Here is a 25,436-nt window from a genome sequence, read left to right as displayed (position 1 = left end):
CTAGCTTAGTTGTAGAGTAGGGTAGTTGATATCCCTCCCTCACGGAATGAATGAATAAATTAGTAGTTATATTGTACAAAAAAAAACACTTATTTCCTCCTAGTATACATGCATCATCTATGCAAACAGTGCCTTTCTTTTTTCTTTTCACATATTACTTAGATCCGTCAACACCGCCTTTTGTCGCTGCGCCGACATCTTCTCAAACCGATCAACATGCATCACAAACGTGCCGCGACCGGCCGTCAGACTACGCAGATGTTTCAAATACCCAACCATTTCTTTCAAGGGAACCTTGGCTGTGATCGTGCGCGCTTGGTTTGCAGAAGCTTGTGTTGGAAGACCACCAGCCACGGATGGCGACTCGAATGGGTCTGGTGGAGCGTATATTTTGCTTACGTCGATGTCGACGACGGCTTCATCATCATTATTTGTGGTAGTGGTGGTGGTAATGGAGGTTTCCTCGTCGAGGGATATGATATGTCCGCCGCGCGCCGAGGAGATGTCGTGCACCACACTGCCGAGACTGGCTTCGTCGACGCTGATGATGACGTTCATGACGGGTTCCATCAGAGCAGTGCTATTTTTCGGGGCTGTTGCGACGAGCTCTCGCAGTGCGCTTTGCGTGGCGAGTCGCGCCGCTGCGGAGATGGCCGAGGTGCTGCTTTCGGATCCGAAAAGGTGCTCGACGACATCGCAGGTCAGCGTGACTCGTGTGCTATGTATAGGGAATGTGAACTGGGGTCCACGCGCGAGCGCCGAGAGGACACCGTTGAAGAGAGATGTTTGGAATGTGCTGACGTCTAGATGTGACGGTAATTGGGAGCTCTGCTCGTTACCGTTTTTGTCCGTCGTGGTATCAAGGCCAGGAGCGCGGATGACGATTTGGTTCCCATCGCGGGTTTGCGTGAAGATGATGTTTTCTCCTAAATCCGTGTTTTCTTCGGCTGAGTCGTATGGCTCGACGACAGCTGTGCAGCTGGCTTTGCCCTTGCGTCCTGCGATTTCTCTGTCAAAGGTCTTGGTGACGGCGCCGGACTGGCCTAGGACACACTCGCGGTAGCCAATTTCGATGCGGCCCATGGATGCCTTGGCCTTAAAGTCGTTTACGAGTCTGTCTCGGGCAATTTCCAAATGAAGCTCTCCCATGCCGCTGAGCAGTGTTTGGCCAGAGTCCTCGTCGATGGTTACTTGTAAGCTGGGGTCTTCCCGTAGTAGCAATGCCAAAGCTTCTTGCATGTTCTTTTCCTCGCTGAGGCTGTGTGGTTCGATGCTTGCAAAAAAAACAGGAGGAGGAACGTCAATGGGACGCAGCTGCAGTGTATTGAGCGGTTCTGGGGGAGTCATCCTGCTACCTACACAGGATATCAAGGTGTCGCCCGTCCGAGCAAGTTTCAAACCGGCAACAACTCCAATATGGCCTGCAGAGATAGACTCGACTTCCACAGCATCGTTGGCGTACATCTTGAAAAGGCGGGGGGCTTTCTCTGTAACGTTGAGATTGGTGTTGTAAAGAAGGCTTTGTCGGTTGAGAGATCCGGAATAGACGCGAACGTAAACGAGTACGCCACGTTTCGCGTCACTGACAACTTTGAATGCTAACGAACAGCTCTCTAAACTAGCAACCGGATTTTTTATCGTAGAAGCCGCAGGTGGAGCGGCCTTTTTCTTCTGCTTGGATTTCCCAGTCGTAGCTTGCTTGCTCTGATCAACTGTCAATTCTCCGCTAAGAAGTCGACTGAGCCTTCCAGTAGTGTTTCCAACACTGATTTCGGGGTCAGGAGATTCTGTCGGCCCAGGCAAGAGATTAGTGACCGCATCTAGCAGAGGCTGCACTCCTATATTGCGGAAACTAGCACCAGCAAAGACAGGTATGATCTTGTTTGCAGGGTCGAGTAGACATTTCCGGAGGCTTTTAAGAATGTCAATGGGTGGAATAGCCAAATGGTCCTCTTCATGCTCAAAGAACCTTTCAACCATGTCTTCGTCGTGCTCACTTAGCAGCTCAACTAAAGCTGTTCGAGCGCGCTTCAATTCACTAGCGAGTTTTGCATCCTCTGCTTCCAGTCCCGCGAGGTCGAACGCCTTGACTGATTTCCCATCTCCAGCTTCTTGCCATAGAAGGCCGGTAAGGGAGACTGCGTCTGCAATACCCGTAAACCGGCCATCGCCTCCCTGGAACCATGGAATTTGGCAGACTGCGGGCCAGCCATGCAGTCTGGAGCCTACTTCGCGTACTGTTTTCCCAAAAGCGGCACCGTCTCGGTCAAGCTTGTTGACGTACACGATGCGTGGGATTCGGTATGTACTTGCTTGGTGCCATACTTTCTCCGTCTGCGCTTCAACGCCAGCAACCCCGTCCAGAATACACACAGCCCCATCCAAGATTCGTAACGACCGAAGCACCTCAAATGTAAAATCGGCGTGACCAGGAGTGTCAATCAGATTGACCGTGTGAGAGACTGACGATCTTGGAAGACGCTTGTCATCCAGCTCCTGGACGCTTAGCTTGTCGGCCTCGCCAGCTGCCCCCTGGGGTGGCCAATGGAAGGTAATGGCAGCAGACTGAATAGTGATTCCCCGCGCCCGCTCCGCAGGAAGAAAGTCTGTGACTGTCGACCCATCGTCGACGTCCCCTATTCGGCGTGTAAAGCCACTATAGTAGAGCATGCGCTCGGTGGTTGTGGTTTTCCCGGCATCGATATGCGCGATAATACCAATGTTGCGAGTCTTTTCAAGGTCGATTTCTTCCTGAAGAAGCGATGTAGCGCTGAAGTCTCGAGTAAAACCTCTATTCAGGACAGCAACAGCTGTTTTTCTCGAGATATTCTTAGATGTGCATATGGATGTTGGTCTCCTTGACAGGCCCGTTACAGGTCGGGCAATAGCCCTCCCCAAGAAAGGGGCGGTCACCATGTTCGAGCCAAAATAGAGAGCAGAAATATATAGAGAGTATTCTAATTGCCAATTGCCCCCATACTCGAGACGGAATCAATAATCTGGCAGCGCAGTTGAGCTCGAGTTGTTGTTGGGACAAAATAATAATGAAGTCTGCAGTGGCAGCTTTCAGAAGGCATGCGGGATTGGCGAATCACAAGCCTGGCAGGGACCCGCAGTCTTGGCCCTCACGATGTCATCTCCGCACTGCCGCGACTGCCTATCCGACCTTGCCCCCCTCTCTCTGTCTCTCTCTACCTCTATCTCTAGCTCTGTGTGTGTGCAATATCTGTCGCCTCCATCTTTGATTTTACAAGGGCTGTTGTGCATACTGCCTCTTCAACCGATCCACCTTGCCAAGTCTCGGCGCTCGCATGTATTGAGCGCCATCGCAACGGGACAACTGGTGCCTGACTGCGCGCCGGCCAATATCACTCGAATCGTCGCACATATACACGGAATGGATTACTCAACGATGTCTAATGATCTCGTGGAACCTTCCCCTTGGGGATCCCCGCACCCCGATAGCAACACTTTCGCCTCCGCCGGACAACACACTGACGTCCCTCCCGCGCCCTTACCTCCGCACCAGCAATCGCCCTACGGAAATTACCAGGAGACTGAATCCGGGATTGCGCAAGGAACAGCACCGGGGGAGGCTGCAGGGACGCCCCAAAGCTCCCAGGCTGGTGAAACTACACCCAGTCAGCAACCTCAGTCGACTGCCAACCAACAATCGCCCCGATCCGAGGGTCCTGCTCGTTATCAAACCGGAGCTCGACAAAATGCTGCCCGGCCGCCGGCACCGGCATATAAACTTCAGGGAAAGATAACGGCTCTGGAGCGGACGGGAAAGAAAGACCCCGTCTTACGATTCGATGTTTATGTGTGTTTGAGACTCTTTTTGTGAGATATGAATGAACGTGTGAGCTGACCACGTGGTAGACCAACATCCCCAAGTTTCGCACCACGCAATACCGAGATGTTCGACGCACCCATTCTGAGTTTGTCAAACTTGCCGAGCACTTGATATCTTCAAACCCGGAAGCTCTGGTTCCGGCCGTTCCTCCCCCGCTCACCCCGGCTGGTGCAGGAACCGATGAAGACGAGATTCGTGTCAAGACTTCTATGCAGAGGTGGATGAACTACGTTTTTGGAAATGAGGTTCTCACCCATGATGACGAGGTTGTTCTTTTTGTCGAAAGCGATTTTGGCTATAGCCCGGTCGTCCGGATGAAGCAACCTGCAACTGGTGTTCGTCGAAAGGTTATCAAGCAGTTCGCACCGCCGCCGGATGATACCCCAGAGTTACAGAGCGCACGCCCGGTTGTAAAGATGTTTTACCTTGGTGCTCTGGATGCGAGTCAAAAGGTTGACCGCGTAGTTAAAACCCGGAGAGGTAAGCATATAGGTCGCTCATGAAACGTGAAGGGCACGCTGGTTTCTAACTTTTGTTACAGGCCTCGGATTGGCAGAATCCGATCTCGGTGTCAAGATTGGGCATATGCATGTCCAGGAGACACATACTGGATTAGGAAATGCCTATCGTAAACTTGGCCGAATTATTCAAACGACCGGTGACTATCATGCGGCCCAAGCCACAGCAGAAGCAACAACACTAGGAGATCCATTGGAGTACCACTCATCAGACGCATTTATTGTTAAAGAAACATTGACGAATCGCCATATTCTCCTTCGAGAGCTACTTCAGGCGCAACAGACGGCGCGTAGCAAGCGTGCCGCAGCAGACCGGTTGAAGGGCAGCACATCAGTTCGCCCAGACAAGGTGGACGAAGCTATTAGTGCTTTGGACGAGGCCCTCGGGCAAGAGACGTATCTTACGAAGAAAACGGAAAGGGTAACTGCGAATTTGTTGTTGGAAACGCGACAGTGGTTTAACCGGACTTCAGACGATGTCCTTGCAAGCCTTCGAGACTACACCCTACGGCAGATTGAAGCCGAACGTCGAACATTGGCTTTGCTCGAGAGCGTTCGTGCAGACATTCGGGCGATCGACGCTTCTGGTGGACTGAGTCGTCTTGGGCGAGAAGCGCACCCTGCAGTGCGAAGAGCAAGCATGGCATCGAGCCAAGGACCTAAGGGCGATGCATGGAGTGGCGTTCCTCGTCGCGGCGACAGTTTGAGCCGGAGCGTCAGTGGAGCCGCAGTTGTCGTCCCAATTCCAGAGGACGAAAACGCCAACGGTGACGGCGGTAAAGGGCGGGCTCGAGCTCTGAGCGGTGTCAGCTCTATTGCTGAGGAGGACGACGGCCGGTTGGATGCAAAGAATGCTGCTAGTCGGCTTGCAACCAGCACATTCTAGTTGTCTGACTGTAGTACATTGGTTCTGTCACGTATTCGTCTTTGTTTGCTATTATTTCTTGTCATTATCACGACTTTGTACCTGGCCTCTTCAGTGGATAGATTTAAGCTACCAGCCTTCACATATGCGTTTATCAGTAACCAACATTGGAGTCCATTGATATAAGTCATAATGAAGTATATGTACTATATTGATGTCAGATATCCCACGCAAGAGTCTTCGAGTCTAACGTTCTAGGCGGTCAAAAAGCGGCATGCTCCATATGTCTTTTTAAAACACTCCTTCTGACAGGGATATCAACTTTCCTTTAACCCCGTCTGCTTCAGCCCAGCGTCAGCCATCTGATGCTAGGTTCTCTGTGGGGAACGCTATAGGGATATTCTAGGCCCTCCAAAGCCATCATACCAAAGTATCTTACGACGAACAAAGAACGATCCATTTACCACCTGACAAGCATCTACAACTGCTAAAACCACTAGAGCGTGACCAACAACTTCAGGAATACGTCAGCGATAAAGTGCGGTATGTCTCCTGCCATTGATACCTGACCCCTGGGCGCTTCATCACAGCTTATCCTGGTATTGTGCTGGAGGTCTCTAATGCACAAAGAGGGAAGAATTTGCGGAAGCTTGCTCGGGATTATATAACTTTATAGACAGCGAGAACCTACAACCAGGAAAGAAATCTCACTTAACCAGGAGATCACCAGATAATTTCAGTAACTGGAACAGCATTCACCATACTTTTCATGGACATCTGAGTGAGCGTCGACCTCAGCTTACCTTACAGCGCAGGACAAGCTATAACCTCCCCTGCATTATGACTGTCACTTTGTGGGTACTGATAGCCTATGCCCTGCCTGGTTTCCCTGTTTCGCTGCTCTTTGCTGCAATATTCTTAAGATTTTAGAGCGTATCTTAGGCTTACCCACTGGGTTTCGATACACGGATCGTTCGTGCTGGCGATCAGCTTGTAGTATTTGTCATCCAGTCGCACCTTTAGGTAGTCGGGTATTGTCGAACTGGACGAAGCAGGTTAGATCTTGAGGCTCTAGAACGCATGAGACAGCTTTGCTTGATGGGAAAATGACTGGATTGACCGTGTGTAAGGATAAGTACAGGGTTTGTGTGTGGTTCGCTAATAATAACTGTTTTCTTTGTTTGCTTCCACGTGACCGCAGGTTGGCCTGTGGCCGGTATGTCGACAAATATATGTGCTGCGCCGGCTTCCTGCCAGCACATTGCCTGCTGCGTCATTTGGAGGGAACGCCACAAACTGTTGTAAGCTGGCTGTTTTTCTTTGCTTCGTTTGATTATACCAGTGCCTTTTTAGCTGCTAACAAGGTGAATAGCTTCCTCAACAGCTCTTGAAAGCAACCTACATACAGAATAAAAATGGCTTCTAGTAAGCTGTTTGAGGGCATCCCGCCATTTCCAGACGACATTCCCACTGTCTCCATGAATACAGTGTCGCTCACAGGCCTGCGTGAGAATGATGCCAAGGTGGTGGCCGCCTGCAAGGAGCTTGGCTTCTTCTTTCTCGATCTGCGCGGGGACAGCATGGGCGATGCCATGATTGAATGCATTGACCAGCTGTTCGCCATTGGCCAGGAAATCTTCGACCTGCCCGAGAGTGTTAAGCATCAGTACCTGCACGACATTCCGCGAAGTTTTCTAGAGTATGAACGTCTACTGAGTAAAGGCACCGTGATGCTAACCATTTAACAAAAAAAAAAAAAATTCAAGCCACGCGGTGCAGCAAAGACAGAAACGGAGGAGCCAGGCCGATTCGAATGGTTCAACCTCGGCCAGGATGGTCTCATGGGCAACGCCGACCTGCAGGCGCTCCCGGAATTCGTGATCGAGCGCATCGACTACTTTAAGAAGTTTCTCAACTAGTCGCAGCAGATTGCCACCTTGATCAATCACACGCTCGCCAAGCAGCTCTCGCTGCCGGTCGAGACCTTTGCCGCGGCGCAGCGGCCGACTGAGCTGTCTGGCACGGTGGTGCGTTTCATCAAGGCATTCGCCAGCCCCGGCGCCCAGGATCTCCGCACGAGTATGATTCACCACACCGATTTTGGCTCTATCACCCTCCTGGCCAACGTCGTCGGCGGCCTACAGGTCCTCACGCCCGGCGACTCGGCCCTTGACGAGGACGCATGGCGGTGGGTGCGCCCGCAGCCTGGCTGCCTCATCGTAAACCTCGGCGACGCCATGGTGCAGTGGACAGGCGGTGCGCTACGCAGCAACGTGCACCGCATCAAGTACCCGCCTGGTGAGCAGCGTTTTGTTGACCGGTATAGCCTGGCGGCGCTCTTCCGGCCGGAGCGCAACGCGAGCATGAAGCCGAAGACGGGCCAGGACCGGGCAGGCGTCGAGGACACTGACCTGACGGCCTGGGAGTGGGAGGTCAAGATGGCCATGGCACTTAGCAGGGGAGAGGCGGTGGTAGAGAGCAAAGGTGGCGAACCCGTGGTGGTTTGAAATTAATAACAGCTACTACTAGTCTGCCGTAGAAACAATTGAGTCCTAGGCAAGACATTACATGTATACTCGTCTCAGCCATGCATGCATGCAGATATAGCCCCTGGGCCAAGCAGTTGGTGCCGGCCCTGGTGTACACTATAAGAGCTACGACGAGTTCCTCTCCGCTGAGGAGCTCGCCGGGGTCATGAACGGCAAGACGGTTGCCCCTATGGTCCGGAGATTTGACCTCGAGATCAAGCGCCAGGTCAAGTACCCCGATGTGGTTCGTGACTCCTCCCTCTCTCTCCCTCGCTAAGAGTACATGTACTAATAAGTCAATGTCTCCAACAGGTCATTGCCGCTTATCGGCAGGAAAAGATTGAGCCCACTCGCAACGGCGGCACCACTGTGCTCTTCTCGCTCCAGCAACAGGCTATTGTGTCCCAGATCAAAGGCACAACCACATACGTCGACGTCAAGACTGGTCGGCCCAAGGATATTCGCACTCTCGGTGGCGGCTTTCCAGCCTTGTTCGAGGGATTCACCAAGAAATCCGAGAGGGCCAATGCTCTCCGCGAGAGGTGGGAGCTGGAACACCCGCCCAAGGCTCCTAGGGCAAAAGTTTGACTTTGTAAAAGTACCGAGTGCATCATGAAAATCATAAAAATTATATTACTATAAGAACTCTTCTCATGCGTGTTGTTGGGTATGAGAAGCGTCGTCCACGAGTCCTGCGCTGGCAATGGACCTGCTGAGCCTGCTGAAGAGCTGCTCCTGAACACAGCACGCGCTACTCCCTCATCATCAGGGCACCTTCTTCGCCGCCTACACCGTCTTCCAGTACTCGCCAGGAAGCTCAGCCCCCGGATCTTCCTCAGCACCATCACCCTGCTGTGGGGTATCGTCATGGTTGGCACCGGCTTCGTCAACACGTGGGAGTGGCCTGCGCGTCTTGATCGGGTACGCTTGAACTTCACTCCTTCGTCTGGAAGAGCATCTCTGGCTATTCCCCCTGAGAAAACTCTCCCCGCCCCCTCCCCCACGATGAACCGGACGTTCATCATCCAGCTGCTGTTCCCTGGGCTGAAATTCGCGCTTTTTGAGTCATGCGCTAGCCAGAAAATGAGAAAATGTCCCATTATACATCTGCATCCCAACAGCCGCCCATGTACCCATGTCCTTGGGCTGTGGGATATCGATTGCTTGCTAAATGGACCGATGAGTTACACTCTGAAACGTCTGGATCAGACAGAAAGGAGGTGCTCGCAGTTGTTTTTGCACGTTAGTATCACCTACGTATTCATGTTCTATGTCTCCATGTTCACATCGGCTCCACTCAGGTACTCCGTACCAACATTGACATGCTCTAGCCTCAGGCCCGACAGTTAACGTCGAAGTCAAACCCTAAAGTCAAACCTACCCCTGACTCCACCTTTTTATCTAAGGCATCAAAAAGCAAACCCCGAGTACGAACTGTAAATCGGTGATGAACAACACTAGTAGTTAGCCAAGCATCTAGTCATGTGGCTCGTATGCATAACAAAAATGCTTATTTTGATTTTATTAATTGAACTTTTTTATATTATTTATTCGTGCCGTGTTTTGTTTCCGTGCCAAGGATCACCATTGCTCCACTGCAAGTGTTCTCCTAGGCAGGATTTAGTGCGTGGTCTCGGATCCTGGAGAGCGGGTACATGGCCCAACGGAGTGCTGGCCGGAAAAAAAAAGGCAAATGCCGCCTGATCGTCATGTCAAAAGAAAATTGAAGAAAAAGGGTCTTGGGTTGTCAACTTGTCAGGCTTTAGCGGTTGTTAGGGCTATGGAGCTTCCGCATCGGTAATTATTTTTGGACTAGATATGTACTTTCCGCGCATCGTAATCTCGTTCACCTAGCGGTCAAGGGGGTATTATTACATGGTCTGAGTCTGATAATCTGAGTCTGAAATGACAGATGATCCTTGTACACACGTTGTTGTAATTGTTCGCGGATGGAGATAAGCTGATTCTCGATATTGCCCAGCCAGGATATCCCTATGCAGACATCAAAAAAAAAAAAAAAAAAAACTCCGAGTTTGACATGGGCGAAAATACGTAATTCCACGTGGCAGTAGTACAAGGCGTCCAATTTTTCCTTGAAGGGTTCGCCTGGATGGCGCTAGCTAGTTACATATACACTTCGTATATAGGAATAAGAATCAGATAATGCCGATATTCGACGATCTACAGAGTACGGATAACAGGATCCGGAACAATACATGCTGGTAAATTCGCGTGCCGATGAGCGGTGATCTCCTGTACGAGGTTTGACAAACAAACTTAAAAAAAAAAAACTTGGTACGAGGACATGCGTCATTACACGCAAAACTAGGTGGAGACTTTAGGTGCCGAGAGAAACAATGGTGATCAGGAATAATGATGATGATCTGATCAGGCCGAGTTCATGGTGGGAATGTCTGTGCTTATAACTCTCCAAATATGAGTCTGACAAACATCTGGAATATCAATAATACGGGTAATGCTTGCTGTTATAACTTATAATATTGATATTATTGCTACTATTATTAAAATAGTATAGCCAACTAAGAAAATCCTCCGATTGTCACACGTCAGCTCCAGATGTCGCCTCGCCTCGACCTTTAACCTCCGAGCAATCCTCCGTACTTCTCACTTTAAGTGGCGTGAGTGGGCAATTCGTCATTCCTGTAGACGGAAATATCTTTAAGGCCAACCAGTGAAGAATTTACAAATTTTCAGCAATGAAAAGAGAAAGAGGGGCAAAGGGTGAACGGTAGGCGAATCCCAGCAAAGTGGAACTGGTCAGGGGTACAAACTTCCTAACTGGGCAGTGGGTGAAAAAAGAAAAAAGAAAAAAGCTACAAAAACAAGCTTCTTACATTATTTAATAGTATCGAATATTCTAGCCGCAGTAGTAAGTAGTATTCACTATTGGTTACGCACGGGCGTGGCCTAAGAGGATTACCGAAGAGATAGATAGACTATTGGGAGGCGATCGACAAGCTGAAGAGTGCCATGAAATAAGAAAAATTCTGTACGTAATATGTTTACTCTCATGATTTCATGATGAATCGAATCCTGAGAATAGCATAACGGCAATATCAAGCGCCATGGTATCATTTATACATCAATTAATAAAAATATTACATATAAGTACCGAATGTGAATTTTTTCGTCCAAAAGTAATCCCACAATCCCAATCAATCCAACCCATTTCAAAGAGTATGTGCAGAAATAGAAATAAAAAAAAAAGCTTTAGAGCAAAGCAGCTTTATATTTATCGAACAAAATCCTCCTTCTTGGTCGACTCTATCGTGATCTCATGGTGAACCTGCACCGTCCCGTTTGCCGGCTCGTGTAATCGCGAATTGCTGGCCGACGGACTGACCCGCACGCCATAGACAAGATCGTCGTCGAGCTCGTAATATGTCAGGTCGTCGCGGTTACTGGCCATTTTGCGTGACCGTGAGCGCGATTGGGCGGCTTCGGTCGATGCTTCGAGCATGCTGTTGGTTGGGCGGCGGGGATAGTTGCGTTTGCGAGACTTGCGGTTGATTAAGAACGACATTTCGGGGAAGCATACGACTACGAAACCCGAGACACACTCGGCGCATCTTGTATATTGGTTAGCGTTGTGTACAGCATCGAAAGAAGATAGAAGACTCACCCCCAGAGAAGAATGTCGGGCTGAGTCCATGTGGTATCCGAACTACCACTATACTGGATACGGACGACGAAACCAACGGTGCTGAAAACGGGGGCGCTGTTAAAGTCAATATCATGATTCCGTATGGCCGGAGACCGAGAGAGTCATACCAGAGACCAAAGGTGAACACAGCAATAACGAGGAGCTTCTTGGTACGGTTCAGTTGCAGTTTCCAGGCAGCGTGCATGGGCAAAAGAAGAATAATGTAGTCGGTGATTGTATTGAATAGACCACTGGCGTTAAGAAGAGCCGAGACACTGGGAATTGTTAGCCCGTATTCCAGTAAAATTATGGGCTAGTTGTTGAGACGAACTTGATGCATGACCCGGGAATGGACTTGTCGAAAATTCTGGCTCTCGGTAGACATTCCAGGATCTTGACGATGCTTGTGCTGACGTAGAAACCTATCATGATGATGATGAGGGCGAAAATAATCGTGTCCAAGGGACTCCATTTCATGGGAGAAAAAACTCGTCGGTAAAGCCATAGCACAGACATCTTGGTAAACATAATAAAGACACCGTACAGAACCGAGGCGACGTTGAACCACTGTGGAAAGCACACACACAATTAGCTGGGCTGGCGGCGAGACGAGAAACAAGAGTAAACCTACATATCCGGCTTCTTCGGCTTGTTTCGCTGTGATGTCCCAGGCGTGTTGCCCACCATGGTGTTCCATGACGAGCCTCATGACTGCGCAGTATGCTAGTATACCGGCCTGAAAAAAAATATAAGTTAGTAATTACTTTCCGGTTGTTTTCTTTCATATCTTTCTCACCCATGATATCGTCACCAGCCCTATCCAAGACAAGTCAGTAAGCGGTCCAATATCAGCATGCAGTAGTCCTTACAGTCTTCCACAATCCATGTCTTCTTGATGTAAGCGCGGGCCCAGAACCGGCAGGCAAAAAAGATGGTGACAACAGGTATCGCTATGCCAATGGTGATATTGGCCTTGTAGGTAAGCGACTCTGGGTTATCCGGATTTGATGTCACACCGGGAGGAGGGTCCTGCCACGGAACGAAGGTCGACTGCGCGGCCGAAGCCGTCGTTGTAGCCATATTTAATGGCAAGAGTCTACCGATTCCTCTGAAAGACGAGTTGGAGGTTGTGAGGAACAGGAACGGCTGTTATAGACCACCTAGGGTAGGAATGCCAGAGGTGCGGCGGGCCGCATCGATAGTATTAGTATTAATCACTGCCGGTCGTTGCAAAAGGGCCAATAACTCAAAGTCTAACGAGTGACGATTCGTTTGGCATAGTCTGAAAAAATAAGTTTGATCTAAAATTCCCCTCCCCTGGTCTATTGTTATTTTAGCGAACTTTGTCCGGGGCGAGCTACCGAAGAATCGGCGAGGATGAATTGGGATAAATGGGAGTAGGAAGACCGAGAAGTCACGTCGCTTACCTGCAGATGATTACGGGGTACGTATTATTCTTAGTATTCCTCTTGTTATTATTTACGTAGGCGGACTAGTGTATTCTAGGTTGATCGTTGGAACATATCTCCGCCAGTCAGATGGATACTACCTAGGGCAAATAATGCAAATGCCAAACGGGCCGTCTCCTAGACTGCAGACACGAGCCAGTAATGAGACTGGATTGGTCGCTAGACAGGAAACTGGGGTCTGAAGACATCCTTCAAGGCAGCATGACAGTGGGTTTTTATTTGACTGGTGCTAAATCGGCTTGGGCAAGATCCAGCGCTGGTTTGTCGGAAGGATTGATCCACCGCCGCAAACATCAGTGCACCATTCATATCATCATCGCTTTTCTCATCGTCACCGAATGAACTGACGATCGTCCATGCGCGTTTTTATATGTAGATCGATCACCCAGAGCATCCCAAAATTGGGAGACGCAACAAAATGGCCCGCTTAAACTCCCCCCTGCCCTTGTTTATGCATTGTCAGACTTATCATCACGATTATTGCAGAAAAAATCCAACAGATCTGCGAAACTCTCCGTTGCCAAGAGACAAAACGAAGAAAGACATGTGAGAAGGTACAATTTTACTACAGCAGGATGCGACGACAGGCTGACTGGAGGTTGACGAACTAGGCCTATCTAGGCGTCCTTCCGATGGGGGCTAACGCTTCTGATGGCTGCTTACTCCCGTATTTTTCTACCCTAGCAGCGGAAATTTCTTCCTCAATACTCCGTACCCCATACGGAGTATCCTAACTAATGAAGCCACTGCACGAGGGGAGGCAATGTGGCGTTTGTTGTTTGTTGTTCTATCGCACGACTGATCATGGAATGCTGCGAGGCGAGAGAGGTTCTACTTCTCCCCCACTCGGCAGCGGAGCGACCGAATGCCGAAGCTGACGACTACTAGTAGCTTTGGACTGTGCGGAAATAACTCATTCGGAATTTTCGAGGGCTAGAATTGGTTATAACAGAAATAGAGTTAGAAACAGACAGGGTTTATTATTATTTTCGTCGTCAAAACTCGTTAATACCAGCCAATGACAGGGCAAAAAGAGGTGGGCCTTTCCCAACGCGGAATCGCAATGCTGATTGGCCAGCTCCACACGGGAACTGCTTGATCGACCGGGGTTGCAATCCGGGAGCGGACTAAGCAGTGACCCACATGCCCCAAAGCAGAAGTAGTGCTGGAAAACCAGTCCCTGGCCACCAATATGACGCCGCTAAAGGGGAGTGGGTCTCGGTTGGACCCACAAAAGCGGCCCACTCGGGCTCCACTAGTGGACTTACCCCGGTCCGTCCTTTCTCCCCATGCGCAGCCAGACAGCGAACTTGGAAGGCGAGGGGTCTCCGCGGCTATTCTAGATACGGCCTAGTGTGAGAATAAACTTACCGCGCCCCACACCTCGTGTTTTTTCCCTTGGGTTTTCCCTTTTTTCCTTCTTTTCGCTATTCGGTGCAGTTTTAATGCTTCTTTTTATGTGCATTGATGCAATCCTTCCTCGGCCAAACCGGTGGACGTGCACTTGGATCATCAGTGCGATTATCTTATAGTACCGATTTATATTTTTGGTTTATTGAATTAAGAGGGCAGCAATACGGATCTTATCTTCGGTGATACACGAATTCGTGCCAGAAGGGACACCAGCCGTTCGCCACCAGCAATTGATGTAACACGCTGTCCCAAGGTCTTACTCCCCCTAATCGAGTAAATACTTCTTTCTGCTGCTGTGCCACCTCGCCGCGCCGATTGCGCGATTGCGGTCTCGCTCATCGACTACGACGCCTAGTCTCAAGTCGCACGGCAAACGAGGTAAGTACGACTTAAACCCGATCCCCACTGGCAGCATAGAACTAAATAGTAGTCATGCATCACTAGTTAGTTGTCCTTTAACTACTAGATGCCACGCCCGTCGCTCTTTTTCCTCTTCGGATTTGAGTTGTGAAACAAACACAAGAGAGAGGAGATCAAACAAGAGAGCGCCGTTTGTTGCTTGCTTGTCCTGTTCACGTGTCTGGTGCTTGGCTGCCTTGGCTGCTCCTTTCCGCTTCCTTCCTTGAACCTTCTCTCTCTCTCTCTCCAGCTAGCCTCGTGATTTTGCCGACGCATCTCGACCACGTCGCCAAAATGGGTGTTGTTACAGGTATTTTACTTTGCTTTTTTGCTTCGAACTCAATCAATTAATCACTAACCTGCCTGCAGAGGATAAAATCGACACGGTCCCGGGCTCAAGCGGGCAAAGCGAGGAGGATGCTCCTCCTTTCCCGTCCAACGTCGACGACGCCAAGCTGGTTCGCAAGATTGACATGCGAGTAATGCCTATGCTGTTTGGCATTTACCTGGTCGCGTTTTTGGACCGGTATGTCAACTGGCCCTCTTGTTGATGATTGACTCCATCGTCGATTCAACTGTCATCCCTTGATTCGTGTGCTGACTCGCCTCCAGAGTCAACATCTCCAATGCGCTCACCATGAGCATGCCGGATGATCTGAACCTGTACGGCAACCGGGCAAACGTCGCTCTACTGATCTTTTACATTCCTTACATCATCTTTGAAATTCCATCCAACGTTATCATGAAAAAGCTGAAGCCGCATATCTGGCTGTCAGGCTGCATCATTGCCTTTGGCATTGTCATGCTCGGCCAAGCCTTTGTCCAGAGCTACGGTGGTCTGATTGCGACTCGTTTCTTTCTCGGATGGGCTGAAAGCGGTATCTTCCCCGGTAGTTTCTATCTGATCAGCTTTTGGTACAAGCGCGCCGAAGCCCAGAAGCGTTTCACCATCTACTGGTCTTCGGTCATCTTTGCTGGCGCCTTTGGTGGCCTGCTGGCCTCTGGTATTGCCAAAATGGACGGCATGCGCGGTCTCGAAAACTGGCGGTGGATTTTCTTGCTGGAGGGCGTTGCATCCATCCTGGTCGGCATTACCGCCCTCTTCTTCTGCGCCGATTTCCCCCAGCAAGCATCCTGGTTGACCGAAGACGAAAAGGCCGCGGTGATTGCCAAGACTCGCAACTACGAGGATGACGAGGTCAAGGTGACCAAGTCTGATTTGGCTTCATTCTTCAGAGACCCCAAGGGGTACCTGGCTGCGATCATGTACTTTAGTAAGTTATCTGGGACTAGTGCACATTTTCATATTCTAACCAGTCAAATAGCCATTGTCATCCCCATCTACGCCTTTGCTTACTTTGCCCCGACCATCATCAAAGCCCTGGGATACGGAACCATCCAGACCCAATTGCACAGCGTGCCGCCCTTTGCCGCTGCTCTCGGACTCTGCTTGGTGATGGCATATTTCTCAGACAAATATGCCATTCGCTACCCATTCATTCTCTTTGGCGATCTACTGATCATCATCGGCCTGGCCATCATGTTGTCCTTGCACGGCTCCGAACACTTTTCCGCAGAGTATCTCGGCATCTGCTTCATCACCATGGGCTCGTTTAGTGCTGGCGCCGTGATCATCTGCTGGGTGCTGATGAACATGCAGGGCCACGCGGAGCGCAGTATCGGGTCTGGCTTTGTGATTGGTGTCGGCAACTCGGGCGGTATTGTCGCTGTCTTTTGCTTTACCAAGGACGACGCCCCCCTTTACAAGCGCGGATACTGGATTCTGATGGCCATGGCGCTCGCCGGCACGGTGTCGACGGTGGCATACGGCTTGGTGGTGGCGCGCGAGCGTCGTCGCCAGATCCAAGCCGAGGGCAAGACGGACAAGGAAAAGATTCTCTCTCTTTAAAAAAAAAAGGATTTGTTTTCAAAACTCTCTTAGACTATCTCTCTATAATTGGGGGAGTTTTTTTTTTTTTAGAAAATCACTTGGCATTTCAAATTGTGGATTTGTGATATGTACATTCAAAATGTTATGTGCATGCGAGCACGAGCGATGTATGATTCTTGTTACCCATTTATGTCATGTTAACTTTACACTCTTTGTTTTTTTTTTTCTGACTATGTTTATGTGACGTGACGTTTATAGATATAGATTTAATATAGTTTTTATTCATTAGGAATTTATATGTACACCAATTGACATCTAGATCTATATACTAAGCAAGTCGTAATTCATCACCCACAGCACACTGTAACCTCCTCCGTCGCCGCCGTGGCCATCGAATTCGGTCTGTCCTACGCATTAGCATTTTTGTCCTAAATAGTATCAAGGAAAAAAGAAAAAGAAAAACCTACTCCACAGCAACAGCGATACTCTCCCAACTAAACACAAACCCACCCAGATACGCGCCAATGAAAATGCAAATAATAAAGTATCCGTTGTAGTACATGGCCAGCAACATGACAAAATACGCAACCGCAAAAGTCACCATGTGCAGCAGCGCGCGAATGCTCTGCTGAACGATGGATGGCCGGAAACGGAGCGGCGGCGTACACACTGCTTTTGCATTTTGTCGCGCGGTTTTGTTGTTGTTGTTCGTGGGATCATCTTCAGGGTCGCTGGTGGTAGTGGTGGTGGTGTTTCTGGAATACGCCGCATCCAGCGCAACTTGGCGCTTGAAGCGACGCAGAATGTATCGGTCGTATTCCTTGGACATGCGGCGCAGGGCCTCGAGCAGCATGACTAGCAGGACGACGCCGATGCAGGAGCCGGCGAACATGCCGCGCGATTTGATCTGCCAGCTGGTGGATATGAAGCAGGCGTCGATGGTGTCCCAGTTCCAGAGCATCTAGTCACAGGCAGGTTAGTTAGTATTTCCATCTTGAAGGAAAAGTGAAGAAAGAGCGTACGGAAATCTTGCAGCTGCCGCCGCCCATGTCCATGTCGGACATGCCGGTCATCGAGCTCATGGCGGCCGATGCCGTGGTGGTGGCAGAGCCCATTGTCATACTGCCCATATCCATGATGAATTACTGAAGCTCGAATTGTCGAAAGTCGACGATGAAGTTGAAGTTGTGAAGTTTGAAAAAAGAGGGAAGCGACATCATATGTAGTCCACGCGGCAGTCGCAAAACGACTCGAATTTGCGCATCCACAGCCAATCACAGGCCACAATCGACGATAACAACATCTTAAACTCAAAGCATGACCGAAAAGTTACCGGTTTATTTCGTGAGTCAGGTCTGTTGGTGGGGAGAGCGTCCATTTGAGCAGATTATTACATACGCGGTCGCATTTGGGGGTCGGCCCAATCGGACACCGTGCTTATGTGTTGCAGTGGGGGGTCATGTGACTAGCCTTATCTATTTTTATATCTTTTATTTTTATATCGATACTTTCCACGTCGACATTTTGAATAGCTCTTGAGGACCTGCAATCTGCTCATGCATCTTCATCATGATCGTCAAAAGGAAAGTGCGCACTCAAAGCAGCTCTTTCCATTTCATTTTCCGAATGTGCCAACAAGCCCTCCTTGATCGCTTCGGCAATCCTCTTTGACTTTTCCAGCTGCTCATCATCAGGAACCCATCCCAGCGCGTCTATACCAATGACGTCTTTCATCTCACTTAACTCTTGCAGTTTTTCCTGTTCCTGCTCACGTTTGTCGACACACTGCCTGCTTTCCTCTTCGGTAAATTGCACCGGACAGGGAGCGGACTCTGTGGTATCATCTCGACCCAGACTCGTCGGCCAGTTCTGATGGACTTGAAGCAAGGCGTATTTCAGGGACAACGAATCTCCTTCCCACGGCGCTCCAGCACAACTGAACAGCTTGACCCGAAGCATTGCATTTTCATTACGCAAAGCATCAAAATGGTCGGGCATATGCTTCATAGTCAACGCCGCGTAGTAAAAATGGACTAAACGTTTTCGCATTGTCTCCCGTATTGAGTCTTGCTCGTCTTGACTGAGTTTATCGAAATTCTCGGGGAGTTGTAATACTGGTTTTTTCAGTGTTTCTGACACGTGGTCCCCCCAGTTTTGAAAATGGTCTGGTATGCCAGCACACAGGCCAAGTGGTAATATTACTGCATTTTGCCAATCGATAATCCCCACTATATCGCTGGAGGAATTGACCAAGATATTATTCGGAGAAAGATCAGGGTGTCGAAGTACTGGCCGAGAGAAGCGATGCGTCGAAGGAATTTCCAAATGCGGCGCCAATTTTAGATATTCAGAGAGCAACTGAGCGTGATAAGACGGTGACATGTCTTTGAATTGATACAGTTCTCGTAAACATCGCTCCACATGCATGCGAGGCTTGCCGAATCGTTGACAAAAATCAATCTCTCGTTTTGCAGGAGCTTCAAAACATGCCTGGAAGGTCTGCCCTGGCTTATATATCAGTTACGTCACTGAATACTGAAAATTCCGGGGTAGAATATTCACATGGACCGCGATTACTTTCCAGTAATGATCACTCTCGGTACCACCATTCAAGCTGTGTGCTTGGACCCACGACAATCTGATCAGATATGGGTATAAAAGGCTCCGATTCTTCAAGATCCCTTTGGAAGTACAAACTCCCGGATGCTGGGAAAGAAAAGCTCATGAAACTTTTCTCAATATCAACTATTTGTCTCATCACCTTTACTCTCTCCTTGTTATCCATGGTAAACCACCTGTCACTCAAAGGCGTCCCTTCAAGTTTCTCCAAGATATTCCGTCCCAACAGGATTTGCGTGCGTAGATGAATATCCGAGAACCTGTGGCACTGGAAGACCCTGAGAATACAGCCAATCCAGTGTTGCCGCCTCACTGGCGATTGCGCGGCATTTTGGAACGGTTGAGTGATATGGGATTCTGACAATTACCGCATAGTCGTCTTTGAACCTGACTTGCAGGATGCGGTTAAACCCTCCTTCGGCGAGTTTCGAGATCGATGCGAGGTCAGATATAGATCGTTTGGTGGAACGATATACGGCTTCTGCAAGCGCATTCACATCGAATTGAACTCGGCGTTCCGCGAGACGAATTTCCTCGTTGAATCTGCAAAGAATAAAAGCTCAGCACATGATCGTGTGTGGCAAAGACTTTTCATATTTCGATAAACTCACAGAAATCGGCCAGAAGTGTAATTAAAAATATCAGGTGCGATAGTCCATGACTTTATTCCTCGGCGAAAGGTGCATGGTCGAATTCGAATTAAGGTCTTTGTTGACAATCTCATATGCATGGAAGATCTTCACGGACGATAATGGAATGATCTTGTAGAATGATTATCAAGAGATATGGGTGGTATCTATTTAAGTAATTTAGCTTTGTCTAGCGGGCTGGTAATTAATGGTTGGTGATGGTTGGTAGTGGTAAGTAGCAGCTTGTGCCCCTGCCGGCAATAGCCACGTTAGGTTAGTGCGTGCTACCCATATTTTGTATGCACACATGGTATAGCCACTAGCAGCAAACCTATGTGATAGGAAGCAATATTCAATACCTCTTTACAACATAAATGTAATTATATAGTCTAGCTTTAAAATGTTAATGATACATGTATAGTCATTCCTTTGTCTATCAATATGTACATGAATTAATTACGCGTCCCATCAACATTGATGTAGATGTAGATGTAGATGTAGCGCAGCAAGGCAACATAAACAAATAAACCCAAACATTTTCTAATTCTAAATTTCCAAGATATATATCACCCCTCGTACGCGCGCACATTCACACGATGCACCGACCGCGTCCTCCGCACCGCATACCGACTACTCTCACCCAAACGCCCAAGTGCCAACGTCTCCAGCGTTTTCTCTTTCTCTCCATTCCAGAAACTGGTCACGCTGCACGAGCAGTGCCGTTGCTGCTGCTGCTGTTGTCGTCGTGGCTGGCGCTGGGTAGGCGGGATGAAGAAGTGGGTGACGGCGGCGCCGATGATCATGGCTGCGCTAAACACGACCAGAATCCATCCATACCGCTGCGTTTGGTGGTTGTTTGTGCCTGTGCTGCCAATGTTGTAGTATGCGGACAGCAACTGCACCAGGATCGAGCCTAGTTTGCCGGCGCCGGCGCTGAGTCCGTGACAAAATGCGCGGTATCGCGTGGGGAAGACTTCGGCGGGGATCATATAAGTAGTGGCATTCGGACCTGGCAAGTCAGAATTGGAAGTTATACAAGAAGAAACAAAAAAAACATACCAAGGTTGAATAGGAGCTGCCCAATAATGCATAGCGCCACTGCAACAGGTCCCTCTTTCTGCGTCGTGATGAACATGACGCCCATGGCAATAAAAAGAGCAGCCAGCACCATGAATCCGTATTTCTGTAGCGAGACGCGGTCAAATTTGGGCACAATAAAGATCAGTAGCAGCCCGCCTACGACGCTGCCGGTGTTGAGGATGACCATTGCATGGACAGAGGTATCAAAAAACATGTCAAAGACATTGGCATTTGGGTCGTCGTCCGTCATCCACATCGGCGCCGAGTCGTGCAGGCGCAGCGACCCCCAGATCTTGGCCAGAAACTGCGGGCTCGATAGTCCTATCCCGTAGAAGCCAAAGTCGAGGAACAGCCAGGCAAGCGAGGTTCCCAGTAAAGTGCGCCAGTTACCCTCAGCCCAGAAGTAGTGGACCATGTCGTTCCAAGCTAGTCGCCAATGCGACTGCAAGGTGGGAGGGTGCAAGGTGTATTCGGTATTGGTGGCGATACTTCCACCGACGATAGACGACGAACCGTCCACCGACCCACCAGCGCTTATGCTTACATGCGAGAAGCTCGACGAGGCAGGCAGGGTTGCCCCATCCCACGGCCGGTCAAATTCGGGGTCCATGTCATTCGCGGGTTCGCCAAACAAGGCACTGGCGTCAAACTCGGCTTTGATCGGGTCGTTGTCAATATCAAGCAAGTAGCGAGGTGTTTCTGGAATAGCAAATCGAAAGAGGGAAGCCACCACGGCTGGCACCACTCCAATACCAATCACCCATCGCCACATGATATCAACTGCGCGAATGGGGTCGGTATTCCCGCTGCTTCTAGTCACGGCCACGACGATTAGCGAAACGAGATTGCCGGCGACTTGGCCCAGGGGCTGCATGAAGAAGACGGTTGCCAACATGCGCGCGCGGTGTTTCGTCGGAGCGAATCTGATACATCAGTTTTTTTTTGTCTTTAATGCTCAACTAAAGGATTCGACATACTCTGAAGTAATGACAGCACTCAGCGGGTAGTCGGCACCAACACCAATACCAGTTACAATGCGCCACCATATCAGCCAGGCAAAGATACTCATGCTGCCATGGGTGCCGGTCGAGGCCATGGTCACGCCCAGGGTAGAGGTGATGAGCAGCACCAACTCGACTCCGTACATCTTCTTTCGGCCATTTTTATCAGCCAAGAAACCAAAAGCAACTTGACCGACCAGGGTGCCGGCGAGGGTGGCAATGTTGATAAAGGTGGACCGATGCGAACTAATGTCGTCCTGCCAGTAGACGTAGGTGATCATGGGAAGGGCGATATTGCTAGCAAAGAGCTGGACTGGTCAATTATTGTAGGCCACAGTTTTGGGAAATGTACGTACTGTGTATCCATCGAGAAAGAAGCCGACGCCGGCGACGAAGACGACAACCCATTGGAATTTCTGGCGGTCTATGGTATCGTAGATTTGCTGCATGCGCACGTAGCGATCCTATATTCCATTAGCCATTCGCCAATGGGAATAGTTGGAAGGGAAAATTAAAAAAATACCGTCTCATGGTCGAAATCGCGGGCTCGGTCGGTTTTGTACAGGCGATGGAGACGGCCCATGGTGCCGGTTTCCCCTTTTGGGAAGACAGCAGAGGATCAATCAGCGGCGATAGAAGTAGTGTGCGATAGAAAATTCGTATGAAAGAGAGAGGTATCCCGGCTCAGATCTCGAAGAGGGGATTCATTCAATTCATTATGAGACACGAGGCTGCGACGGTGGGGGTGTGATTCGGTGACCCAGATGGTATACCGACGATTTCAAGAAATTTTTGACGCTTTGGAAAGCTCTTGACGTAGTGAAAGGAGGAAACAAAGAGTGGAAGAAGAAGCAGAAGTAGAAAGCAGAGCCTGCAGCAACGAATAGACGCCTCCTGCACGAGGGCCCATCGGTTGCTCGCCAGTTATTAATATGTCTGGCGACGTGCTCGTCACATTTTGCCAACGGACTCGCCATAGGCCCCGACGCAAGACCCATTTATTATTATCGGCGAGGCTAACGCGGTACGAGAAGATTTAGAAGGAACCAAGCTGCACAGGCTGGACTCATTGGACTGGCTCGAAGCGCGATCGGGGGACCCTGAAGGAGCGATAAACCTTGAGAGGCGCATTGACTGGCACTAGTTAAGTTGGGCCAACACGCGCCGGATGACGGCGCACGTGCTGGAGACTGCCGATTAGGGCACGCCCGTCACATGTTCCCTCACGCCATAACGAGCAGGGACCAAAGACGTTGAGACCAGAGCAGTTGTTTAATAATTAATATATCATTCCGTGGGTCTCTCGCTGCGAATATCGGATACGAGGGTCTAGATCTACTAGTATTCTTTATGGAGTTAAAAAAAAAAAAAACATGGGTATTAGTCCGTAATAAATCGCTACAGTACTCCATAATGCATACACCGTATATCCCAGTATCCAGTATCCAGTATCCAGTATCCAGTCTAAATTCCATATCCAACGCCGGCCAAGTTCAAACATTAGTCGAGGAGCTGCGTCATGAGCTCGCCAAATTTTTTCCGCTCTGCTTTGGCATTAGCTAGCTAGAAAAAGAAGAAGGAGCAGAAAATAAATACCGTCATCATCAAGAAACTGCAGCTGCAGCACCTTCATCTCTGCCAGTAGCTCAAAGTTGGGGAGCAGGTGCAAGGAGATCGGCCGGCTAGCCTTCTTGGGCACGTCGATCTTGTCAATGCAGTTCACTATGTCATTAGTTTGTAGTCTGATAACACTTCAAGTATTTAAACAACTCACACGGCACCGAGACATATCGTTTCCGTTCCTTGCGCTGTGAATTGGCAAAAAACAGCAGCACCACGCGCTCATGCCGTCCGCGCAGCAGACGCATATTCTGGCTGATGCACTCTTCGCCGCGTCCCTTGGACTTGGCCTCGGCAATACCCGCCATAAATATCAACTTGGACGCGAGTAGGATCTCCTGGAACCGGACGCAATCTATCATAACCTTGTTACAAAAGTTCCTAAGAAGCAAAAACAGGTAGTGCTCACCATCCCAGTGGTCAAAGGTGTAAGAGAGCTGTGTGTTGAAAGTGGTATTCGATGTCTGCACGGTCTGTTCGTCTAAAAAGGATACTCGAAGAGGCGTATCGTCGGCCAGCAGCGGGTTCTCCAGATGTGGTACGGGAAGTCGAGAGTTGGCAACTATATTCGATTTCCATCAGCCCAGAGCCTGTCATGTCGTGGTCCACGCGGCAACTCACAGGTATGCACAAAAGTGTGTTGTTGGCCGCCCATCTCCAGGGCTTTGAGGGTGCCGTTGGCTTCCTTGATAATATCGATGAATCCGTACTGAATGCGAAATAGCCTCGACTTTCGAATAAACGATCTAGCCCAAGCATTAACAGAGACCCCTCTCTATAAAAAAAAAAGACACCGGTCAACGCGTACATGGTCACTGATCGACTCAGCTTCAAGCGAATAACCTCATCCGGCAGCAAGCCCAAGCTTCGCGTGTGGTCGCTCACGGCGGGAGATGTCGGCGGACTGGGCGGCGATGCGAACTTGCGGGCGGACAAGAGACTCGACTCTGAGTTTTGCGTGGTGGCCGAGGCATAGCTAACTCTTCGCGCAGTTTGAAGCGGCCAGTCGGGCCAGTCTTCAAAGTCACGAGAGACGACCGCATCCATGGCTGCTGCTCATATACAGCCAGAGAGGATGATTGTGATGGTGCAAAAGGACGAGGGAGAGAGATGTGATGTAATAATAAAAAAAGAGTCGAGTGGATCTCGAAATGGATTTTGTGAGCGGAAGCACTTGCATATTATTTTTCTCTTCTGCTGTTCGATTGGACCGCGAACAGCAGAGTTGGCGAACAGCTGCTGCTAGCTGCAGGGCAAATAATAGTCGCAACAACGTTCCTGCCCTCCAGGTGGAGCACGAGGACGCGAAACGCTGGCCGAGAAGCCGATATCGAAGCTGGCTGACAGCGCCGCCATGGCTGCATCAGGCGTACTAGTAGAAAGCAACATTGAACTAGGCCGAAGGATTCGCTGGAGTTATCAATCTGTAGAGAGAACGTGGCGGGATGCGCGCACGTCACTGGCCGAGAGCCCTCCGCGGCTTGACATGCGGCGCTAGTGTGTTTGCGGACTAGCGCCGAGTCGGTCGTGCCTGCCTTTGCTCGCACCTGCCTGTTTTGTTTTGTGCTCTCTCGCGCCTGCCTCAAGACGCGACAGCGGCTGCTATCAGGTGACCTCCTCCTGTACATTGCATGACATGACATTGCAGCACATTATAATACAGTACGTGCATAGAAGACGCAAGTACATAGACTACTAGAAGTACATAGTTACAGTCAAAGCACTACGTACTAGCGGCATATAAGCCTCCACTAAATTAGACGCCTGGAACCATGGAACTTGGAACGCAAACGACCTTCTATCAGTGACATTCAAGCACCAAAGTATAAAAACACATTAGATACGAGGCATATATACTAATATGACACTGTATTCACGCTACTC

General features: G+C 49.7%; 9 protein-coding genes across 9 annotated transcripts; 3 read left to right on the top strand and 6 right to left on the bottom strand.

The window, feature by feature from the left end:
• Positions 1 to 147: 147 nt before the first annotated feature.
• TRUGW13939_08129 (uncharacterized protein) lies at positions 148 to 2,916 on the bottom strand (the record flags this gene model as incomplete). Its single annotated transcript, XM_035491265.1, has 1 exon — positions 148 to 2,916. One exon carries the CDS (start codon positions 2,914 to 2,916, stop codon positions 148 to 150), a length of 2,769 nt encoding a protein of 922 aa, XP_035347158.1.
• Positions 2,917 to 3,397: 481 nt separating this feature from the next.
• On the top strand, positions 3,398 to 5,260 carry TRUGW13939_08128 (uncharacterized protein; the record flags this gene model as incomplete). Its single annotated transcript, XM_035491264.1, has 3 exons — positions 3,398 to 3,823; positions 3,883 to 4,336; positions 4,398 to 5,260. The coding sequence occupies 3 exons, from the start codon at positions 3,398 to 3,400 to the stop codon at positions 5,258 to 5,260; spliced, it is 1,743 nt and encodes a 580-aa protein (XP_035347157.1).
• Positions 5,261 to 6,654: 1,394 nt separating this feature from the next.
• Positions 6,655 to 8,355, top strand: TRUGW13939_08127 (uncharacterized protein; the record flags this gene model as incomplete). The annotated part of the gene is made up of 5 exons (XM_035491263.1): positions 6,655 to 6,955; positions 7,019 to 7,116; positions 7,165 to 7,740; positions 7,847 to 8,011; positions 8,080 to 8,355. The coding sequence occupies 5 exons, from the start codon at positions 6,655 to 6,657 to the stop codon at positions 8,353 to 8,355; spliced, it is 1,416 nt and encodes a 471-aa protein (XP_035347156.1).
• Positions 8,356 to 11,020: 2,665 nt separating this feature from the next.
• TRUGW13939_08126 (uncharacterized protein) lies at positions 11,021 to 12,511 on the bottom strand (the record flags this gene model as incomplete). The annotated part of the gene is made up of 7 exons (XM_035491262.1): positions 11,021 to 11,357; positions 11,411 to 11,506; positions 11,560 to 11,706; positions 11,763 to 11,998; positions 12,063 to 12,167; positions 12,228 to 12,247; positions 12,301 to 12,511. 7 exons carry the CDS (start codon positions 12,509 to 12,511, stop codon positions 11,021 to 11,023), a joined length of 1,152 nt encoding a protein of 383 aa, XP_035347155.1.
• Positions 12,512 to 15,006: 2,495 nt separating this feature from the next.
• Positions 15,007 to 16,621, top strand: TRUGW13939_08125 (uncharacterized protein; the record flags this gene model as incomplete). The annotated part of the gene is made up of 4 exons (XM_035491261.1): positions 15,007 to 15,022; positions 15,082 to 15,238; positions 15,325 to 15,986; positions 16,038 to 16,621. 4 exons carry the CDS (start codon positions 15,007 to 15,009, stop codon positions 16,619 to 16,621), a joined length of 1,419 nt encoding a protein of 472 aa, XP_035347154.1.
• Positions 16,622 to 16,950: 329 nt separating this feature from the next.
• Positions 16,951 to 17,739, bottom strand: TRUGW13939_08124 (uncharacterized protein; the record flags this gene model as incomplete). The annotated part of the gene is made up of 3 exons (XM_035491260.1): positions 16,951 to 17,005; positions 17,071 to 17,564; positions 17,626 to 17,739. 3 exons carry the CDS (start codon positions 17,737 to 17,739, stop codon positions 16,951 to 16,953), a joined length of 663 nt encoding a protein of 220 aa, XP_035347153.1.
• Positions 17,740 to 18,157: 418 nt separating this feature from the next.
• On the bottom strand, positions 18,158 to 18,985 carry TRUGW13939_08123 (uncharacterized protein; the record flags this gene model as incomplete). The annotated part of the gene is made up of 1 exon (XM_035491259.1): positions 18,158 to 18,985. One exon carries the CDS (start codon positions 18,983 to 18,985, stop codon positions 18,158 to 18,160), a length of 828 nt encoding a protein of 275 aa, XP_035347152.1.
• A 434-nt stretch (positions 18,986 to 19,419) lies between these two features.
• On the bottom strand, positions 19,420 to 22,515 carry TRUGW13939_08122 (uncharacterized protein; the record flags this gene model as incomplete). The annotated part of the gene is made up of 6 exons (XM_035491258.1): positions 19,420 to 19,765; positions 20,431 to 20,860; positions 20,911 to 21,854; positions 21,909 to 22,240; positions 22,289 to 22,396; positions 22,456 to 22,515. 6 exons carry the CDS (start codon positions 22,513 to 22,515, stop codon positions 19,420 to 19,422), a joined length of 2,220 nt encoding a protein of 739 aa, XP_035347151.1.
• A 917-nt stretch (positions 22,516 to 23,432) lies between these two features.
• Positions 23,433 to 24,599, bottom strand: TRUGW13939_08121 (uncharacterized protein; the record flags this gene model as incomplete). The annotated part of the gene is made up of 6 exons (XM_035491257.1): positions 23,433 to 23,476; positions 23,529 to 23,654; positions 23,707 to 23,907; positions 23,962 to 24,114; positions 24,174 to 24,298; positions 24,361 to 24,599. 6 exons carry the CDS (start codon positions 24,597 to 24,599, stop codon positions 23,433 to 23,435), a joined length of 888 nt encoding a protein of 295 aa, XP_035347150.1.
• Between the last annotated feature and the right edge of the window lie 837 nt (positions 24,600 to 25,436).

The sequence above is a fragment of the Talaromyces rugulosus genome, chromosome IV (genome assembly GCF_013368755.1).
Source record: "Talaromyces rugulosus chromosome IV, complete sequence".
NCBI lineage: Eukaryota > Fungi > Ascomycota > Eurotiomycetes > Eurotiales > Trichocomaceae > Talaromyces > Talaromyces rugulosus.
This window is presented reverse-complemented; position numbering and strand designations above follow the sequence as displayed.